At 45.4% G+C, this 21,549-nt stretch overlaps 1 protein-coding gene across 2 annotated transcripts in view; it reads left to right on the forward strand.

Moving 5' to 3' along the window:
* The window catches only part of AGTPBP1 (ATP/GTP binding carboxypeptidase 1), a 1,069,504-nt gene that overhangs the window by 244,705 nt on the left and 803,250 nt on the right, over nucleotides 1-21,549 (forward strand). For both annotated transcript variants that reach the window (XM_078675801.1, XM_078675802.1), the window contains exon 3: nucleotides 18,261-18,391. In XM_078675801.1, coding sequence (XP_078531927.1) covers nucleotides 18,261-18,391 — 131 coding nt within the window. The remainder of the gene's footprint in view (nucleotides 1-18,260; nucleotides 18,392-21,549) is intronic.

Here is a 21,549-nt window from a genome sequence, read left to right on the forward strand (position 1 = left end):
ACTCACTATTCTAAAACCCCACCACAGCACTCACATAAAAATCCCTCACATACACCACACATAGTCAAGAAGTGCTCCCACTTAATCGTTGGTCGCAGCACGCCGTATCCCGTAGAGGGATACGATGACCCCGATGATGAAGCATGACACCAAGGGGCCTGTTGGTGTGTGAGGGGTACCCAAAAACAGCTCACGTGTTCCCAACCATAGTAGGGACATCATTGACCCATTACTTAATGGATTCCTCTTGTTTGTAAAAGTTCAAGAAGTTGACCATCGCGTGAAAAGCCCTACACAACAAAGGACCAGCATACATCAACAAATGCATGACCTTTCTTCAACCAACCAGACAGCTACGATCCGCCTCCCTCTTCCTCATAGCCATCCCACAGATCTGCAGAAGCAACAGCAGAGGACGCTCCTTATCACACGTGACGGCCAAAGCCTGGAACGACCTTCCCCTGTTTGCCCCATCGCTCCATCAATTCGGGAAAGAAATCAAGACCTAGCTGTTCGGATGAATTAGATCACGTTGGAGCAGTTAGCAACTCCTGCTCCTTGAGATCCTCATGGGTGATTTGCTGCGCTTTACAAATCCTGATTGGTTGCTCTCAGAAAACTCGTGAATGGTTCAGTCACTAAGGCAAACAGAACAGCACTGGCGCTTACCCGTGTGGATCTCCAATGAATTATGTTTTGTTCGCAATAGAGACTCTAGCTGTTGGCCCAGCATTAAGTAATGATACCCCGCAAATTCCCTCCTCTCCAAATCCCATTTTACACAATCCCGACATTAAATACCTTCAGATAAGTGAATCAAAAGCATTTTTCAGGTTTATGGATAATGCTAATGATTGGTCAAATTCCATAGGAGATCTCGCCAATATCCTTTGTAAACATAGCAGGTGTTCGGATATTATAGCTGTTTGAATAAAAAAATTTTTTTTCACAACAGATTTTATTAAGGAAATCGAGCAAGGCAATCAATGTGGCACCCCACAATCAGGAGAAACCACCAAGCATTTGGATACATTACTGTTAGCAGGATCAAAGGTCGAAATGAGATCATCGCAAATCTTATTTATTGATAATACCCCCCCACCCCATCCCATCCCAACTCCCACTTCCCTCAACTAATTCCACCCCGCAATCCCACCCTAACCCTGTGCACGTAAGAAGAATCAAGGGAAAAACAGCCGTGTGTGAGTATAGTGTATCCGGCAAGGCGCAAGACATAGGCCCATGCAATGGGGGAGCTTAGGGCTCCTCTTCGGGGTCGATCGGGGGGTCCAGCGGCAAGTCTCTATAATCGGCCCATCTCTTCCATATCTGAAAGTGCTTGCGAGGGCACCCTCGCGCTTCAAAAATCGGGCGCTCCAGACCCATACAGAAATCCAGCCCCGCCTTCCATACACACAAAGGAGGTGCTCGTTCGTCTTTCCATGCCCGTGCCAGGTCTCTTTTGGCCAAAACAAGTCCCAACAGCAAAAGATGGCGCTTATAGCAGTTCCCCCCCACTCCTGCAAGAATATGGAGCATTCCCCACCTGGTGAGTGCGAGGTAGGTCCCAGTGTAGCACCTCAGACAGGCAATTCCACACACCTCTCCATAAGCCAGCTATCCCAGGACACAGCCACACCGTATGAAGCAGCGAGCCCATCTCCGCCCCACAACGCAGGCATTCCGGGGATTCAATCAGTCCCGCTTTCCAGAGGCGTTCACGGGTAAAATAAGCCCTGTGAAGAATTTTAAATTGAATAAACCTGAGCCTCATAGCGATGGCAGCACCTCGTGGGGATTCCAGGGCCTCCCGCCAATCATCCTCATCCATGGGACCAATATCAGCTTCCCAAGCCGTCCGCAGGGGAAGTAAATCTGAAGCACAATGAGTGACCACCGTTTGGTATATTCGGGATACTTTTTTGTCACCGAGATCACCCATGAACAACTTCGCCTCAATGGGGCTGAATTCAGGGAGCGAGTCAAGGTCGGCAATGTATGGTGTTAGCGCATGCCGGAGCTGCAGATACCGGAAGAATTGGGACCGTGGCATGCAGAACTCCGCACTGAGGTCCTGGAACGACTTAAGAGCGGTGCCAGACATCACTTGGCCCAGCGACGAGATCCCGATCGCGTCCCAACCACCGAAACCTGACAAGGAAGCCAGGGCAGGCAGTCTACCATTACGCCACAGGGGTGTTTCCGCAGTCAGCCTACCCCACCAGCCCATGCGCTTCAGGGCCTGGCGCCAAACAAGGAAGACCGTCTTCGTGACTCTGGGCAATTCCCGCCGCAGCCGAGCAGAGTAGAGGAGCATATGAAGGGTGTTGTCGCCCATCTGTGCGCGCTCCAGGGCATAGGCCGGGTCACCCCTATGGCCGTACCACCAGTCATTTAGGATGAGCAGGTGAGCTGCTTGGTAGTAGGACTGGAGGTCCGATGTGGCGAGGCCCCCACAATAAGTAGATAAAAAGCATGTACGCAGCGCCACCCTAGCAGAACCCCCAGCCCATAGGAACCGCCCCAATACCGAGTTCACCTGCCGAAACCACGAGGTCGGGACCGGATGGGGATAATTTTGCAGTTGATACAGAAGGCGTGGAAGCGCTACCATCTTAAAGATGGCGGATCGGCCAAAGATATTAAGTGGCATTCGGGACCAAGTTTTCACGTCGGCTTGCACCCGCTCCCATACCGGAAGGACAGAGCGTTCCCACGTGTGGGTCGCAGATTCCGACAGAAACACTCCCAGGTATTGCAAGCCAGTGGTTGCCACCTGTAGGTCCAATGTCCAAGGATCCGACACAGTGCCACCTCCAAGGACCCACAGGGTAGATTTACCCATATTCAAATAGAGGCCCGAGACCTCCCCAAAGACCCGCATAATTTCTAACACACGCGGCCCGGAGCGTCGCAGGTCTGTAAGGAAGAAGAGGACGTCATCAGCGTATAACGCGATTCTATCAGAGAGGCCCCAGGGCCACACAAAGCCACGCATCTGCGCGTCTATACGGACCCAAGCAGCCAACGGCTCCATAGCAAGGGCAAAGAGGTACGGGGATAGAGGGCATCCCTGCCGGGTCCCCCGGCCAATGTGGAAGGTCTCTGACACCGCCCTGGCAACACGCACAGTAGCTGTGATGTCCGTATAGAGCAGCTTAATATATGACAAAAATACGGGGCCCAGGTTAAGATAGGGCAGGAGCGCAAACAGAAATGTCCAGCTCACCGAGTCAAACGCCTTGTTAATATCAGCTAGCAACAAAGCCGCCTGCTCACCTGTGGCCCCCATGGCATCAATTGCAGCCCACACGCGCCGAATATTATGGCGTGTAGCCCTGCCGGGCATAAAGCCCGATTGATCGGGGTGCACCAGTTCCGTGATATACGGGAGCAACCGATTCGCCAGGGCCTTGGCCAGAATTTTGGCCTCAATGTTAAGGAGCGAGATAGGGCGATAAGAGTCGTGCCTATCAGGGGGCTTACCTGGTTTCTGGAAAACCACAATCTCGGCATGACGCCAATCAGGCGGTAGCCTACCTTGTGCACGCGCCGCTTCAAGCGCATGCCGAAAGTGGGGCCCTAGTTGCGTGTGAAACTTTGTATAGAATTCACAAGGGTAACCGCTCGGTCCGGGGGCCTTGCCCACGTTAAGCTGTCCCAGAGCATCTCCCAGTTCTTCCGCTGTAAGAGGAGCATCCAGAGAATTCCGGGCTTCATCAGACACTCCTTTGGGGGGTAGGTCATCAATGAATTTAGCCACCTCCGCGCCCGACAGGCTATCACACGGAGCATACTGCGTCGCAAAATAGGCCGTGAAACTCGCCGCCAGGCTGGCGGGGTCCGTGATAACCACTCCATCTTCCGCAATGAGACCAGGCAGCGTGTCAGGTTTGATATTATATTGGCACAGTCTATAAAGCAGGGAACCCGATTTGTCCCCCCATTGGTATATCCGGCTCCGCGTGGCCAGCCACGCCTGCCTGGCCTCGTCCAGTAGGACCGACGCGTAGGATTGCTGTGCCTGGAGAAGGAGCTGCACGGCAACCTCGTCCCCACCTTCCCGACTCTGTCGCTCCAATGTGTCCACCAGAGTAGCAGCCGTCGCGATCGCCTCACGACGCCCACGACGAGCTGCAGCGGCCCATGCAATGTCCACTCCCCGCACTGTGGGTTTCATAGCCTCCCATACCACTACTGCGTCTATATCCCCAACCAAGTTTTCCCGCCAGTAGTGATCAATGACCTCCCGTAGATGTTTGACATAGCTAGGCTGCTGAAGGTGCCACGAGGACATCCGCCACCGAAAGGGCTGGCGTCTCCGACGGAGTTCCACTTCTAGCAATACTGGGGAGTGATCAGACAGCCCCCTCGGCAAAATCTCCACTGCACGCACTCTGCACATACACAACCGGGGAACAAACATATAATCCAAGCGGGAGAAGGAGCCATGTACTGCAGACACATACGTGTATTCGCGCGCTGTAGGGTGCATATGTCGCCAGGCATCCATCCAGCCCAGGCCATCACACATCGCTCGCAGTCTAGTAGAGGGAGGGGGAGGGGAGGTCAGCCCACTCAGTTCTCGGCGCCCCCTGCGGTCCATACAGACGTCCATCACCTCGTTCCAGTCTCCCCCGACCACCGCCAGGGACTCTGGGATATCACTCCACACCTGGAACAGTCTCTCAGCCAGGGCCCACTGCAGGGGGGGGGGGCATAGACACTTCCCAGAACCACAGGCTCCGTACCCACCATGCCCTTGACAAACAAATAACGACCCTGCGGGTCGGCCCATGTCTTCTCGTGCACAAACGCCACCCTACGATGGATGAGGACAGCCACCCCTCTGGACCCCCTGGTAAAGCCTGCATGGTATACTTGTTGATAACCCAATCTCTGCAGGCAGAGCACCTTCGACCCCATCATATGAGTCTCTTGAAGCAGAAGCACATCTGCGGCGGTCCTCTTCCCCCAGCGCAGAACAGCCCCACGTTTTACTTTGTCAAGCATCCCCCTCACATTCCATGTAACTACTCGCAAAGACTCCAACGGGAGTCCGCGTATCGTATCAGCCATAATCAAATGGAGGCCACCATAAATGCCCCTTGCGCCCACACCACACACCACTCAACAACAATTGCATCATCATAATAAGTACGTGCACCCCCCCCCCCCCTATCACCCCGGAACTCGAAAACTGCAGGGACAGCAACTGCCATTCCCTCCTCTAACCCCCAAACTCCCCCTACTGCAACCAGGTTCAGAACCCCCCTTCTCGCCTCCCAACATCCCCCCCCATACCTCACAAAACCATGAAGCATCTGTCGCGGCATGGGCACTCCCAGGCCCAAAACGGAGGGCCTAGGACCAACCATACCAATGGATCCCAAAACTTGAAAACCCAGTCGTCACATCCCCCCCCCCAACAAATCCTACCAATGTAGGAGAGGGACTGCCCCCAATCAGCGGTCCCCGAGTCATCTACACCCCCCCATCACAGATCAACAGCACAGTCTCGATTGTCGCGGGGACATCAAATAGGCCACAAGTCCAACGGGCCACAGCCACCACCACTCCAGAGCCCGGGAGCCACCCCATCAAGCATGGACCACATAGTACCTGAGTTCATCAATGTCACTTTCCAGATTGGTCGGAGTCCTCAGTCCTGCCACTTCCACGCGCACCAGAGACAGAGGCCGACCGCTTCCGTGATCGGGACCGTCGATTCCTCTTGCCCTTGGGCGGTCGATCCCCGGGCTCCTGAGACGATCCCCTCGAGGAACCCGGATTCAGGCCCGGCTGAGCATGCGGCCGCAGCGCCACCGTTTCGTCCGTCCACCTGAAGAGATCCTCCGGGGAGTCAAAAAACAGCGTCTTGGACTGAAAGATCACCCTCAGACGAGCCGGGTACAGCAAAGAGTACTAGAGCTGCAGGCCCCGCAGCTTTGCCTTCGCATCTATGAAGGATTGACGCTTCTGCTGCACAAGTTTAGTATAGTCTGGGAAGATCATTATCTTGCAATTCTCAAAGAGGAGAGCATCCCTGGACCTCGCTTCCCGCAATATGGCATCGCGGTCATGGTAGTTCAGCAGTCGGGCTATCACCGCCCTGGGCCGCTCACCCTCCGGGGGCCTCTGAGTCAGGGCACGATGCGCCCGTTCAATGATGAAACAGTTGGACAGGGCCTCAGAAGGCATCCAGCTCTGCAGCCACTGAGCCAGAAACCGCGCCATGTCCCCCTTCTCACAGCGCTCCGGAAAACCAATGAAGCGGAGGTTGTTGCGCCGAGCGCGCCCCTCCGCATCCTCTGCCCTAAGCGCCAGATTCTTTTTCACGGATTCCACCACCGCCAGACGCTTCTTCAGTGAGCCCATATCATCCTCCACAACGAGATCCTGGATTCAGCTTCGGTTATCCGTTCCACCGCATTTCTCAGGTCTTGGCGAATCAGGGTTACATCCACGCCAGTTTGAGTACAATTTTATCTAAATTGTTATGATCCGAATCGAGCACTGAGAGAGGTCTATATGCCTTCTTATCTGTGGATTCTCTACTGGGATTATGCAATGCTGTTCGGATTGTTTCCATGGTGGATCCTGAAAGCGGCCCCTTCTTTATCTCTCACTGCACCCAACCTCAGGGCTAGCAAAAAATGAATTCCTATAATAAATCTAACCCAGTTTGTGAGTCCTTGTAATCAGCGCGGTCTCCTTGGCGTTGTCCCAGAAATGCTCAAAATACTAGCAGCAGCAGTTGTCATTCACTTAAGGTGTACAGGCATTGGCACATGTACCTCTTCGTAACTACCATATCAGTGTCCGTGAATTAAATAATGTAATTTGTAAACGTTTGTCTTGCGACAATGTCAATCGAGCGGTGACCCATGTAAGAAAAATAAACAGCAGCCTGTTGGTATTTATGTACCTGCTTTATGTACTTCAAGTTATGCAACAACACGTTTAAGTTAATAAAGTAAGCTTAAGAAAAGAACGTAAGCAGCCTCACGAAATATGTTCCCGGAAGTTTGATATGCTAGAAATCGTGACTCGTGAGACTTTATCATGCGCTGTCCTTTAAATACTTATCATCGCATCCTATCAGACAAGTGGAGCAATGCCGCCATCTAGTGTGTAATGATCGTAAATTCGAATGAATGAACAAATTGCCAAAGTCGTTTGAAAAAAGCAACACAATGATATTCTGAGTTAATAGACAGCAGAGGCATACTTATCTTTCTCCCTGCTCCGGGGGCTCTCCTGTTTTCGCTTCTCCCCTCGCCTGCCTGTCCGCCCCTCTTTTCTGTCAGCTCTAGGAGCTACTCTCGTCCCACTTCTCCCCCAGTCTACCTCCTTGCTTGCTCCTCTTTCTCCTTGTACCGGGAGCTCACCTGGCCTTGCTGCTCCCCTGCTGCTTCCTCACTCGCTCCTCTTTCTCCCTGCCTGCGCTCATTTTCTCATGTTCCGCGGTTCCAACCCACCCGACAAGACCACCCACGCACCTCCATAGGGCGCGTCGGTGGAAGCCTCACTTTCTAGAAGTTATAGACTCTTAGCAGGCAGCTATCCTTTACGTTATAGCGTAGAATAGTTGAAACCAGCTGCAAGGGGGGGCATATTATGCATTTAGTTTTGGGAACATTTGCATACAAGGAGTGCAATTGCGAAAGGGTGGCGCTTTTGTCTAACAATAAAATACAGTTTGTCCCTATTAAGCTAATTTCTGTGTCTAATGCCTGGATCTCGTTTTTGTCAGTAACTCTGTGAGCCCCCACAGTTTGAATGCACAGGTGGAGGTAATTAATTACATCATCTTCTATGAACAGTTCTCCTTGTTATGCCTAATATAGCCTATGCAGACTGTGTACTAATTACTGTGCTGCGCTCAGGACTGCATTGCAGTATTTGTGACCATGTAAAAGGCCATATCGAATAGACACAGGCAGATTTCTGATTTATGTTCCCAAACTGGGTTACTGACAAGATGGAAAAGTCACCTGAATTCAATAACTTATCATTTTAGAGCCCAAACTTTCTGACTATGTTTGTGCTTATTATTTCGCATTTGGTAACCATTCTAAGGACTTCAACCTCACACAGAGCAGACCTGTGTTCCTTGAACGACGATGAATAGAAAGAAAGAAGACAAGAAAGAAGCCAAGAAGAATGCATGGAAAAATGAAAGAATGAAGAAACGCAAGAAAGAAAGGATTGAAAGATGTACAGAAGGAAGGAGAGTCAAAGCAGGAAAAAGAAAAAGGAAGGAAAGGAATAAAAAGGAAAGACAAAGAAAAAATAAAGGAAAACAGGAAAGAATGAAGAAAGGAAATGAGGACTGAACAAAGGGAAGAAAGAAAGAGGGTAAAGCAAGAAGGACAGCTTGAAAGAAAAGATTGAAAGACGGCGAAAAGTAAAGAAAGGATAAGATAAACAAAGAAAAAATGAAGGCAAGGAGGAACTAAAGAAAGAAAGGGGGCAAGTGGTAGGTAAGGAAAGAACGAAGGAAAGATGAAAAATATGGAAAGAAAAAAGGAAAGATGGAAAAAAGCAGGAAAGAAAGAAAATGACAGTAAAGATGACAAAGAAGGAAGGAAAGATAGAAGAAAGGAGATAAAAAACCCAGAAAGAAGGTAGGAGGAGGGAAAGAAAGCAAGAAAGAAGGAAAGAAAATGAAAAATTGTCAGCGCATCAATTCGCCATGTGTAATATTAGAGCTTTCAACTTGTGAACTGCATTCATAGTAAAAAGAAAATGACATAATAATGAATAGTTTCAAACTGACGCAATCTGTTGTGCTGTATAATACCAGCAGTCAGATAAACAAAGGACACTTCAAAAGTAATTCACAACATTGGCAGGAGACAGATACTAATAAAGCGTGGAATGTGACCTGTGCTCACATCTGGTAGAAAGCTCTTGCTTTTCCCCAGAGTCTAAACACCAAGGCAACACCAAAGTAATTATAGATTTAAAAAAACACTGGCACTAAAGGGAACTACCTTGGTTGTGAATGTGCTCATTGTGAAAGAGCAACATTCAGTCAGTCCAAGTTAAGATTATCAGTGGCTGAAGTAGGCAGACCCATTGCCCCATCCTGTATGCTGTAGTGGGTGGAAGCAACAGGTGAATGACACAACAGACCAATAGATGAAGAGAGGTGGCTGAAAGCCCGTTTAGGTAAGTATATTATAAATAAACGTTTAGTAGAAATCAAAAGACCAGACCTAAAAATAATTTTTGCACTAATTAACATGGAAGCAGTTAAGGTGCATTTTCTAATGTGATGTTCTTCAGATGGGCCTCTCTCATACCCAGGATTTGTTAATCTTTTAATAATTATACATTTTCTGACATTTTCCCATACCTGCATGGAGTGAATATATTTTGTTGGGTGATTAAATTATGTAGTGTAATGTAGCTCCGACAAGACACTCCAACAAAAAATCCATTGCCTTTAATTCTATTCATCAGCAGAATGATACAACCCATTAGCTTTGTTAAATGTTTTATACACAAAAATGGGACGCATGTAATTAATCGTCATCACGGAACTTTCGAAAGCTAAAGGCAGCTACTATTCTTTGTTGTGGGAGCACATTTTTCAGTAGTCAAATTGCTGTCCAGCCAGTGAAATTGATGTACATAAAGAAAGACCATAATAAGAAATGTCTGCCTTCAAAGTGGTTGCCAGGAAAAGATAACTTACTTTCTACTGACTTTTACCAATGAAAGCAGTCAATCGCGTTGAAAGAATGCTGCATGAAAGCAAGAATCTTAACGCATTATGCTGGCAACGCAACCGACTTCAAAGTCAGTAATTCAGAGTCTCAGGCCACAACTCCTGTTAATAGTTCCTCCATTATGCTTTGGCATGAGGTTGTCACTCAGAAAAGCTCTACATAACACATCAAATCCCAGATTATCTGCTGAAGATCCTATAACGCCCGTGCCTCTTTCAGCCTGGGATAGTCTGTTCTTTTCTGTGCTGTTTTCCTGTTCTTTTGATGCACGGTGAGCTCCTTATGGGACTCTTCAGCAAGGCATAGCTCTCTGAAGAGCTCCCAATGGAGCTCATCGTGCATCAATATACATTGGCGGTGAGGCGGATTCCAGTGATGAAGCATTTTACTGGGAGGGAATGAGGGGTACCATTCTTTTCTGTTGAAATATCAGACTCAAGGTGTTCTAGAAGGAAACCCACATACAGCACAACAGGCTGTTTATTCACTCCTGTCTAAGGAGGCATGCCCATTATAGGCTCTTCAGCTAGAGTCTGTTATTTGATTTGTAGTATAGTTATTTACATGAGGATATACAAAAGCTACTTACAATCACAACTCTCTACCTCTCATTCCCCACTGGGTTTAGAAAATTTATAAGGGCCCCGCCAGCCTTCAGTTTTTCAACTAAGTAAATAGGCAGTCAGTCATGTTACTCTTGAATGTAGCATTTCATATAATCTGGAAGCTTTCTGGGATCATTAGCACACTTGATTACGTTTTGCTTATTTTTAATCTCGGATAGTCGAGTCCACTTTATTTCCTTACACCAGTCACCTGTGTGGCACACTTGCAATAGTCAAGCATACACATGCTTATGGACAGCTTGTAGAGTCAGATGTATTCTATTGCAGAAAGGACTCCATTTTGACATCATTCCACGGTGTTGTGAGTAGGATGCCATGGAGTTTGCGGTGTAAGGAAGTATGGTAGTAAGAGTAAATCAACCTGTCCAGCAAACAAAATAGACATGAAGACTTGTTTGTTGTTTAATTCTGAACTGGGTATTGGCCCTACATCCATACTTTTGTTACTCTATGATGACCCTAAACAGAAGTCCATTATATCATGTCTTCCACAGCCCATGATACCTTGTACGGTACCCTTTTTTGCAAGATTTTATGTACAGCTTCCTGGAGGTCGTGTAATGGCCATGCCTCAGCACAGGAGCCGTATTCTGATTTCTCGGCTTAGATTTTAGTTCTGGTTTTTTAATACAATTCGTTTAGTAATCCGCCGTTAGAAAACACATCGAAGCCGTGGATTTCTACTTCCTTTCTCTCCTGCAGCAGGGCTTCGAAATAAGGGTGACAATCTACGAGTATGGGCGACTACTGAGATTGCAATCTGAGACTGATCAGAGAGCTGCACTGACTCCATCCTACATAGCGGGCTGTAGGGAGGCTTAGTATTGAGTGATCTTTTTAATACCTACACATATCTCAGCGGAAACGGGATTGCCTAATTTGCAAGTTGCTTCAGGCATCTCAGGAGATTCCTAAGTCTAATCACTAGCAAATCAAGCTTTCTTTGTAATTAACCCTCGGTCAAGTAAATCCATAACTGAATCTTTCTAACTAGGTGAATCTCCTGAACCTCTCCTGGTTGTCTGTACCATTTGCCTGCATTTTTGTATTTGTGATAAATAAAGTCATTTGTTTTACATTTTGTAGATATTTCTCCGTTATTCGCTGTTGTAGCACCTTGTAGTCATTTGCAGTATTTAAAGGAACAATCATGATTGCTTCACTGTCACTTGTTGTGGAATGCCAGCAGAGAGTGCATTTTGTTCTTTTTACCAGTAGATAGGAGTAACTGGTGAATGCGACTCAAAGCAGCGTGATATAACATCGTTATTATTCAGCATTTGTATGGTGGACAATGTTTCATTATTATGGCATCTCAGAAGGGCAGCGCGTTTATTTAGTTAGCTGTGGGACAAAGAGCTTTACTTAGGAACAATACCGTAAACATAAATATTTTATAAAATATACTGTATATAGCATAGACAATTAAATTACATACATTGAGAACAAAACATTAAGCACCCATTTCAAGACTTCAGCAAACAAAAAAAAAAGAACATGATTCACAGCTGGAAGGGGTGCAATAAAACACTTTTCATTAGGATGTGTCCTAATGACCTATGGGATAGGGATCCAGACCTTGTGTGCACTTCCTGAAAAGGATGGCTTTAGAGTTTTTGCTATTTTAAATCCATCGGCTTCAATGAGAGAGTCCTTCTTGCTACAAAGAACGTACTGGCCACTAGACGTTTCTGCACAAGATAGTTCGGTGCTCCCAAAGACTAAGTTTTATGTGTGATGCATTCTAGATTAAAAGTGCTCCTTTGTTTTGGCCAGCGGCAAAGATAGGTGAGATGTTTATACTGTCTTGTGTCTGTGGCCGGCCAGGCAGCTACATGCATTGAATTGAGCTAGCAGCAGTTTGGGAATACCTATGAGCATGGGGTTTCCATGGTCCAGTCTCCGTATTATCAGGGTTTAGACTAGGTGCTTGAAGTCCGGATTTGGGAGTAAAGGTTTGATTCCATTGAAGTGTCTTAGTTCAAATTGCCCCCCAGTGGCCATAGTGTTGATGTGTGCTTGAAGGTTAACATTTTTGTCCAATATGAAGCTGAGAGATTTGGCATGCTCCATGATTTTGGGGTCACCCTTTAACACCACAGGTGAGTTGAGCCATCTTTCAATCAGGAAAGAGCCGTTAGCTGGGGATAGCGGGAAGAACTCTATTTTAATTGGGTTGAGCTTCAGGTGGTGGTGGTTACCATCTAAGCTTCAATGTCTTGTAGACCTTTGGCCAAAATGTTCAATTTTTAGGTTACCAAATTGTGGTGTCTGGCTGTGTCCTCAGCATGAAAGTGATATTGTCTCCACAGCACTTTTAGATGACAGTAGTGTATAAGGAGGGATATCAACAGGAGATTTCCCATGTGCTCTATTCCCCTGTACTTTTGGGGAGCAAAAATAATGATAGGACATTGGGAAAAACTGATAAACAGATGCAAAGGAACATTGAGCAGTTTATGTCTGTCTGGGGACACTAGTTACTCACCTCCAGAAGCACAGAGTCGCAGAGACTGGATACCTGAGGGCTCACCTGCATGCCCTATAGCCATAGGGTTAGGCACCGCATGGTCACAGTTGCTAGTACTGTAGACATCTGGGCATTGTCCACATTCCAGAATAAAGGTGCTGATGGTGCTGATGGCACTGCTCAGGGCTGCCCTGGATCAGAACGAAAATAAAGAATCCCTTGGGTTGGCACCAGACGGCAGGCTGCTGTGGTGAAATTTCAACTGATCAAGGGCTGACCGCAGACGGTGGAAGTGTAAAGGACAGAAGGTAAATGTACTCTCCATAGGACCATCCTATGAGGCATGTGGGTGTCAGCTGCGTGCACCTGAGGAGGAGAAATGAGCCCTGTGGCATTGTCTGCACTGATTAGCCCAAATAGACTAGCAAGGATATAGATAGACTATGCACCTTGACCAGACATGTGAAGAGATAGTCACCCTAGATGGAACATAGCTGTGAGTAACTGCCATCGCTAGTGCCACATTGAGGGGGCCTGCTCGATGGCACCACCAACAAAAGAAAAAAAATATTGAAACCTTATACCGGGGTCCCAATCTAATAGTCCAGTGAAGCCAGTTGCAGCGTAACATATTGCCACCCTGCAGTAACTAGAAAGGCACAAAATACTAAAAGCAGGTGAAACTGACCGTAGGTACTTAGTTCACACTGGAGACAATGATTACGGCACCTAGGATATGGCCAAAGCCTTGCAGCCACAAACCATGATGGATCAAGATATCACGGCCATACTGAATGATGTGAGGGAAACCTGAAGACAGGGAACTGTAAAAGTGGCATCTTAATGTCATGAATGGATTGCATGAGCGAGCGCCTTGACAGACAAGCGCCCAGACTGGATGCAGCAGAGCGCCACATGTCTGACATTGAAGATGATATGTTGGAGCGAAAGGGTAAATACCTTAAGAAGAAAAAAGTTTTTGTTCTGGTGCGAAGGTATAGAACATACTTGACCTATGGATAATAACGATTTAACGCACTGCCCATGTTTTTTTTTTTTTTTTTAAACTCTTTATTCATGACTGGTTCAGATATTACATTGTGCGGAACACCATTTAACAAACTGTCAGTCTTTTCCGTTTTCTGAAACATAACTTTGGTGCAGTGCTCCATACATCTGTTCCTACATCACGGTTCGTGAATTCCAAATATCAAATCAGAGTATTACTTAGTACATGTCAATAGGGTACTGTATCGCCCAACCGTTTCCCGTTCCCTCCCAACTCCCCCCACTCTGTTCCCGCCTTCTGGTCATTCCCATGTACATTATTTAGAACGCTCATCTAACAGTTGTGTGACTGTATGAATGGACACTACAGTTCATAGGCTTGGTCACCAGTTTGTCTAGGTCAGTTGGCCTTACATATCGCCTCCCCCTACCGCTGGTGAGTATTCAGGCACCCTCATCCCGGGGCAATTCCGGGTAACGCACTGCCCATGTTGACTATACTTTTTGAGACTGCAACACTGGCCAGTGACTAACCAACAGATATTGTCTAATAGGAAACTCAAACCACATGATTATTGAGTTGTTATTGGATTGCTGTAGCAACAATTGGTAAATGTTTATGCTCTGTTATGGTTACATTAACCTCACCTACCTGTGAGATAAGTTACCAGAATGCAGAGGTTAGAGACTGTACAAATGAGATAGTGCAACTGAAGCTAACCCATCTCTAACTGTAAACGAGCAACCACCACTGCGTAATAGTGGTGTGACACAGCCTTGCACCCCTAACCCCAGTCATCACCCTTACTAGTTGATTGTGATGGGTAAGACAAAGTTTTGTTGCTGTTGGTTCTTAATGAAGAGGTCAGTACCGTTGCTAGCTAGGGTGAGGAGTGTGTGTGGGTGGCGGGGGAAGTTTGTTGGTAATGATATTCATGATATCTACTACTTGTCAACTATTGGCGACGACAACTCTGATAAGCCCTGCCAACACGGATTAGTGCAAATTAGGACTGAGACACAGTACATAAGCTAACTACCGGACAGGAAAAAACTGCCTTATAGATTCCTATCCTGGAACATGAGAGGGCAGAACAATCCCCGAAAGGTCAGGCTAGTAATGGCCTGCTTGCATAAGCACAAAATAGATTTAATGTTTCATCTGGAAATTAATGATTGCCATTTGTAGAGTGCAAACAACTGCTACCAAAGAAGCTTCCCGCGCTACCAGCAAGTGACTCAACCCTTTCTGGCTATTCTCTGAAAACGTTTTCAGCCCTTTTCACAAAGATCTTCAGAGTTGGAAATTCTCAAGTCTGCTGGAAGCTCACTCCAAAGCTTTGTGGCCAAAAATGATAAAGAGCGACCATCCCTTCTGGCCCTGTGAGTTCTAGAAATGTATAAAAGCCCTGATTGACTGATCATAAAGATCTAGACAATGCATATTCTTTGAGCCTACCACGGAGATAAGCGGGCCCCTATTTTGGAGCGCTCTGAAAGTGATGATTAGAGCCTTGAAATGAATCAATGACTCACTAGCAGTCAATTAAGTTGCTTCAGGCATGGGGAGATGGCTAACCATCTGGGCAATTCGAGAATCTTTTGCTTTTATCTACACAAACTGAAGGCACAGCAACCATGAAAATGTGGAGTGCCCTGTTTTTACTGATTAGAGAAATCCGATATCTGGAACGGGTGATTTTAGGTAATTCAAGGAGTGATAGAGGGGTAACATGTACTTTGCGTTAATGTTTATGGACCTCACATTGACATCCAACAGTTCTACACCAAATTGTTCGACATTTATCAGGTTAAGGAATCCCACTCTATCCTGTTTTTTGGAAGGAGACCACACAATTTTGGCATTGATAACTCTGGAACATCAGCTCGTGGCCTGTTGTCTGCAGCAAAGTTAATTTGTTGGTTAATAGGGATGTCCATGTAGTGGATATTTGGCAACTCAGACACCCCTCTCTAGCCGATTATACTTTTTCATTGTCTGTACCCGACTTGCACTCTCATATAGATTATTGGTTGGCTACTGTGGGCATGTAGCTGTGGACTTTCCACATACACGTTCAGACCACTCCCCAATCGTGCTAGTTCTTTGCTTCCATTGCTGAGTCACAGGGCTGGAGTGAGGCTCTTCTGATTGGAGGCCCTACTCAAAGGAGTCTTTAAGGACCACCAATATTGAATACTTTAGCATTAATTCTGGTTCAATGTCCAGCCGTGGAACCCAGTGGGAGATGTGTATGGCCTACATATGATGCATTTGCATTGCTAAGCAATCCAGGGTTCATAATTCAATACAAAGTAACTTAAATTGGAGAAGACATTGGAAATTTGGAATTAAAGTATGCCATGACAGGGATGCCTCACTGCAGGCAGAAATACCTACTAAGTTCAGAAAATTCAGAGATATGATTGACCAAGAGGTTAAATTGCTTGGTAAATATATATATAATATAATGTATGCGTCACTCTATGCCTGCAAGGGTATTGTTTTGAGATATATATATATATATATATATATATATATATATATATATATATATATATATATATATATATATATTTAACCATCCTGGCCCTCCTCCGCGAAAGTTGGGGGCTCTCTTTCTTGAATGGTCATGAAGGAACCCCAAGTGAAGAAGGGCGGTTCCGGGTGGTGACTGATGGGTATCCCCAATTGACCATTCAGTAGGTTTATTCGGAGGGTAGTTATCAGATACAGACACACCAGTGGGGAGTGATAGGTGCCCTGTCCAGTTTCTTATATACACACATTTATTGTAGACCCTGTGACGCTTGGTGGTAATTGTGCTACATGATGACAGTCTTAAAGTCTTAAAGAAGATGGAATTGGGCTCAGTGAGTCAATTAAGCTCATTGAGGACATCCCTAAAGGGATGTCCTCGCTCCTTGTTACTATACGCACTGGTCATAGAGCCACTGGCATGCAGTTTTCGTGAACATTACTGACAGAAGGAGTTAAGATTTTCAGGGAAATGGATAACGATTGCCTTCCACTGTATCTGAAAGATCCGGGGTTCAACCCATCACCCATCCTAGGTGAAATTCCCATTCTCATGTCGATAATAGCCAGTAAGTGCATGTTGTATGTCATCTTCTGTGTTCATAAAGGTCCCTCTCGGAGGAGAATAGGACATAGTTGAGCACCAGAAAGAGGAAGGGGATCTGTGGCAGATCATCGTGGACAATTAGTAAAATGATTTCTCTTTGCAGATAAGAAGACTCTCATCAAATAGCAGACGCAGATTACTTCAAGATTCGACAGCTATTCTACCATATGGCCACTTGCCTTACCGAATATGTTTCATTACAGATGCTGCATGTGCTAGGTGCACACAGTACAGGTTTGACTCCTACACTTGGCATGGCTGTGCCCAGGTGTGGCGACCTGTTGGGTGATAATTTATGAGCAATTAATGATACAGCATTATGCCATTTGTACCACAGTGGAGGCATTATTGGGATTTGTCATTGACATGCTCCTGAGTGTGTGTCATTTCAGAGCCCCGCTTCTGTGGTTAGGTAAACGAAGGGTGGCAATACAACCCCTAAAGTTGCGGACTCAATAAATGAACTCCTTTTCTTCTGCGATGCCTCTGACACATACACAACTCAACTTCCAATAGTATTTAGACCCAGATATATATGGCCCCTTTTAAGGCAAAACCTAAATTCTAGGTATTACGTTTGGAATGCATGTTATTGCTCTGGAACCATTTGTGGGATATGTAGGTTGCTAATCAGTATTTTGAATGGCCCATTCAACTATTGCTAAGAGGAAATTAAGGTTCCCGGCATTAAGTTGCTCAGTAATGGGGAAGTTCCTGTTCTTCCCTCCTTGCAAGGAAAGTTGAATGATGTCATGATGGTTGCCTTCTTTTACCAAACTACTCTGTAAGTGGAAATAACGTTTTTTGTTTTTGTTTCTTTTTAAATAAAAGAGGGTTTGCTGAAGCATCCACACCAGACCTGATCCCTATCAGCTGTTGGTAACCTTTGCCCTGTTAACTTTGTGATCTAAATGTAAATGTGTGTCATAGTTCTGTAGAATCTACTACTGTTTTTTTAGCAGAAGTGAGTGATTTGGGGGCATTTTTAAAAAGTCTTAAATGTTTTCCAACAAAGTAATGCCCTATTTGAATCCAGTTGTTTTGGTCCGTGATTTGTTTAGGTATTACTGAGTTGTTTAAGATTTGGTAGTACAGCTTACTTCATTTGAAAAATTGGCTGAAGCAATCCAGTTATTTTGTTACTTGTGTTTTTAAATTCATTATTACATTTACCGTGTACACATTTTGCTTCATTTCATATGATTTTGTTGCCTAATGAACGTGGTGCAGGGACATATGAAGCAACTGATTCTCTTGAAATTCCTTCCAGTCTTCCCAACAGTACTCGAATTGGAACTCTTTTGTCCCAGTTGGAAAAGATAGGCACAGACCGTTCATTGGTGGATGTCGATACGTCAAGATATGTTACAGCACGGATTCTTCACCTGGCTCAAACTCAAGGTAACCAATTTGCTTATTGCATCTGATTTGTTCAATTCAGCCTCCTCATTTGCCACTCAACTTCATTTTCTTGATACCTAGCACATCACCTTTTTCTCCATTAGCACCCATTTTCCATTTTGATTCAGGTAAGCATACTTAAACCCTTGCATACATTTGTTAGCAAGCACTATTTCATCAAACCCACCATAGACACACATTCCAATATAGCTACTACTTTTTCCACAATCAACGTCCTACAGTCCTTTCATCCTATGTCATACAGTTCTTGAATCCTTCATCTGCATCCTTAAACTTTTCTTTGACCTTTTTATGTTTACATATGTAAAAAATTATGTGAACAGGATGCACACATGACATACATAGTCTTATTTTTATTCAAGCCCTTGAGCCAGGCGCCATCTTTTAAAATTATATTCCATGGGGAACAAGCACTTTTATGTCAGGTGGGCCCAGGAGGGAGTTTGCCAATGCCCTATCCTTTCTGGACAACGTCGAACTCCTGAGTGAGGTTGCCCCATTGTCACTTCCGGGTGACCTCATTGATAGGTGTGTGACATCGGGAGTGGCATTACACACATGCCCTAAGGACCTGGGAGGGATTCCTTAGCCCCTTTCAGGTCATTCCAAGGGTCGAGCCATTGGGTCGGACTAGTTGAGGGGCTAAGGGCAGCTGTCACTGCCCCCAGGTCCTCTCTAGGCATGCCAACCGGTCCCATGTGCTTTTCCCGAAGCTGGAAGGAGCACCAACTTCCTTCACTTTCCCTCCCAACATCCCTTCCTCCTAACCACCGGAAGAAATTAATCAAGAGTTGAGGATTGGAAGGGGTCGGACTAAGATTGTTCCTAAACCCAGTCCACAGTTCCTGATCCAATTTCTAGTCCAGAAGAAGCATTGTGAGATGAAGAAGCTTCGTATCTTTCCCAGTAAGGAGCCAGACACTATTTTGTCTATCATACCAAAAGAATCCAAATAGTTTTCCTGGGGCACAGACACACAGTTCTGTGTCCATTGAAGGAGCCAAACTCCATTTGGTTTGGATTTTGTCTTGGGCAAAAAAAAACAAAAGAGCTTCTGACTCCTTACAGGGCCACAGGCACATAGCTAAAAAACAAAAAGCCCAACAGTATCTGTCTCGTTCCTAGGGCACAGGCACGGGCAGATAGCTGCTTCCTCTCACAATGCAAAGTGTGAGGAAGGAGCTGTGTGTCTAGGCCCCAGCAAGGGGCCAGGCTCTGTTTAAAATATTTCATATCTTAAGCTAATGGACATTTCCTATGTTTGTACTTCATACTTCCTTGTAATTTTTAGGGGAAGCCGGTGTGAACCGGTGGGGCAACCCAGATCCATTGCTGGAAAGTAGACACAATTAGTGAGTCAGTAGTAGGGTCACTTTTCTACATTGTGCAAGGATTTCCCATTAAACGAATCACTAAAATAAACACTGATTGCATTGAAATGATGTACAGAGTCAAGAAGCAATAAGAAATGTAAAAACCCAACAACCAAATTTAAACAAAAAAAACAACACAAAAACCCACTGATTACAAGTGAAAATAAATTGGAAACCAGATTTCAGATTGTGTACAGAATACAGAACCCTGATCCACAAGAAATGGAGACTATTACCTCGGTTTAAAGTTTCTATATGTATGGATGGTGTCTATAGTTTGTGTAAAACCTAGGCTACTCAAGGCAAACAAGCTGTGAATTACAATACTCACTGTACATAACTTGATAACAAAATTACAATGAATACGAATTGGAGCGAGTGGAAATAAAAAATATGTATTTTTTAAATGTCCCATTGAATCTGAATTTAATGATACAGTGTCTTTGGAACCACTCAGAAGTCTGGATTGGCCATAAAATCCCAAGAAACTTTTTGAAAAGTGTTTTTGTGGAACCTGATATGCAATAGTAAGCCAAACATATAGGGTAATTCTATAGATAAGAGAAAATCTCCTACCATCATGCATTCCTTTTGATTAAAATGGTACCCACATATGTGAATAGGTCTGGTGTTTGGAACTTGCCCAGAAACATGCCAGTGGAACGCAAATGAAAGAAGCTTGGAAGTAAGTTGATTTTTGAGATGTGGGTAGCTGTGGTTTTGGGCCCAGTTTGGCCATCATCTATGGAAACCTTTTATACGCCGATATTTCTGAAGACTGCACGTCTCCAGTAGAGTGATGAGTACAAAGTGGTGTGGTTTGTGCCACCACTTGGTATTACCTAGAACCCCTTACAAACATCAGACTTTAAATGTGAACTACAGATTTCAGACTGTAGTTAATGAAAACTCCAACACAAGAGCAGTAGTTGAAAATATATAGTTGTGGGTTATTACCAGAGAGCCTTGGGGTGATAACTATGACCAAACGACAGGTACGGTAAAGCAGCATGTTGCTGTCCATTTGATTCCAGTTTTTTTAGATGCTCTGTGCAGAGTCGTATTACCTGTGGGTACCCAAACCCCATAGAAAACTCTTAAATGCCTGGGACCCAATAAGGAGACCCAGAGGGATAAAGATTTGGATCAAGCCTTGGCTTGGCTCAGTGAGACAGGAGGGAATTGGCTGTTTTGGGAAACAATGCTAAAAATCTGACAAGCATGATGTTCAGTTAATTCTACTGGACAGTCATGGAGAAGGTGGCAGGGTCTGTAATCGAGCAAATGAAACCGTAGGTTGCAAAGATGTTGAAAATGTATAGTTTTTGTAGGTTGAGGTTAATGGATCTCCGTGCACACTTTAACACTTGATTTGAGGTTGAAGGATTCTTGGCGCGTTTCCTTGTCACACCGTGCCAATGGTGTCTTGAATTATGATGACAAAATGTGATTAAACCATCACTGTAAGGCGCGCTGGTTGTACATGAAACCAGCTGGTTTCTACACCAATCTTTTGCTTGATAAGGTCAACTTTTTTGAAAAAGACATTCACTTCATTCTTGTGTCGATCATTAGTATTTATTTATTCCTTTGAAACGATTTCATCAATATCCAAGGTAATTCATTTCATTCATGAATATTTTTTCTTTTGTATTATTTCATACATTATTTCCTGCCCGCCCAATGCATTTCGGGGTGAACCTTCGTCAGGGGCCTATAGGATGAAAGCATACAGGACCTTAGTATTCAGTATCCGAACTTAAA

Source organism: Lissotriton helveticus, chromosome 2_1 (genome assembly GCF_964261635.1).
Source record: "Lissotriton helveticus chromosome 2_1, aLisHel1.1, whole genome shotgun sequence".
NCBI lineage: Eukaryota > Metazoa > Chordata > Amphibia > Caudata > Salamandridae > Lissotriton > Lissotriton helveticus.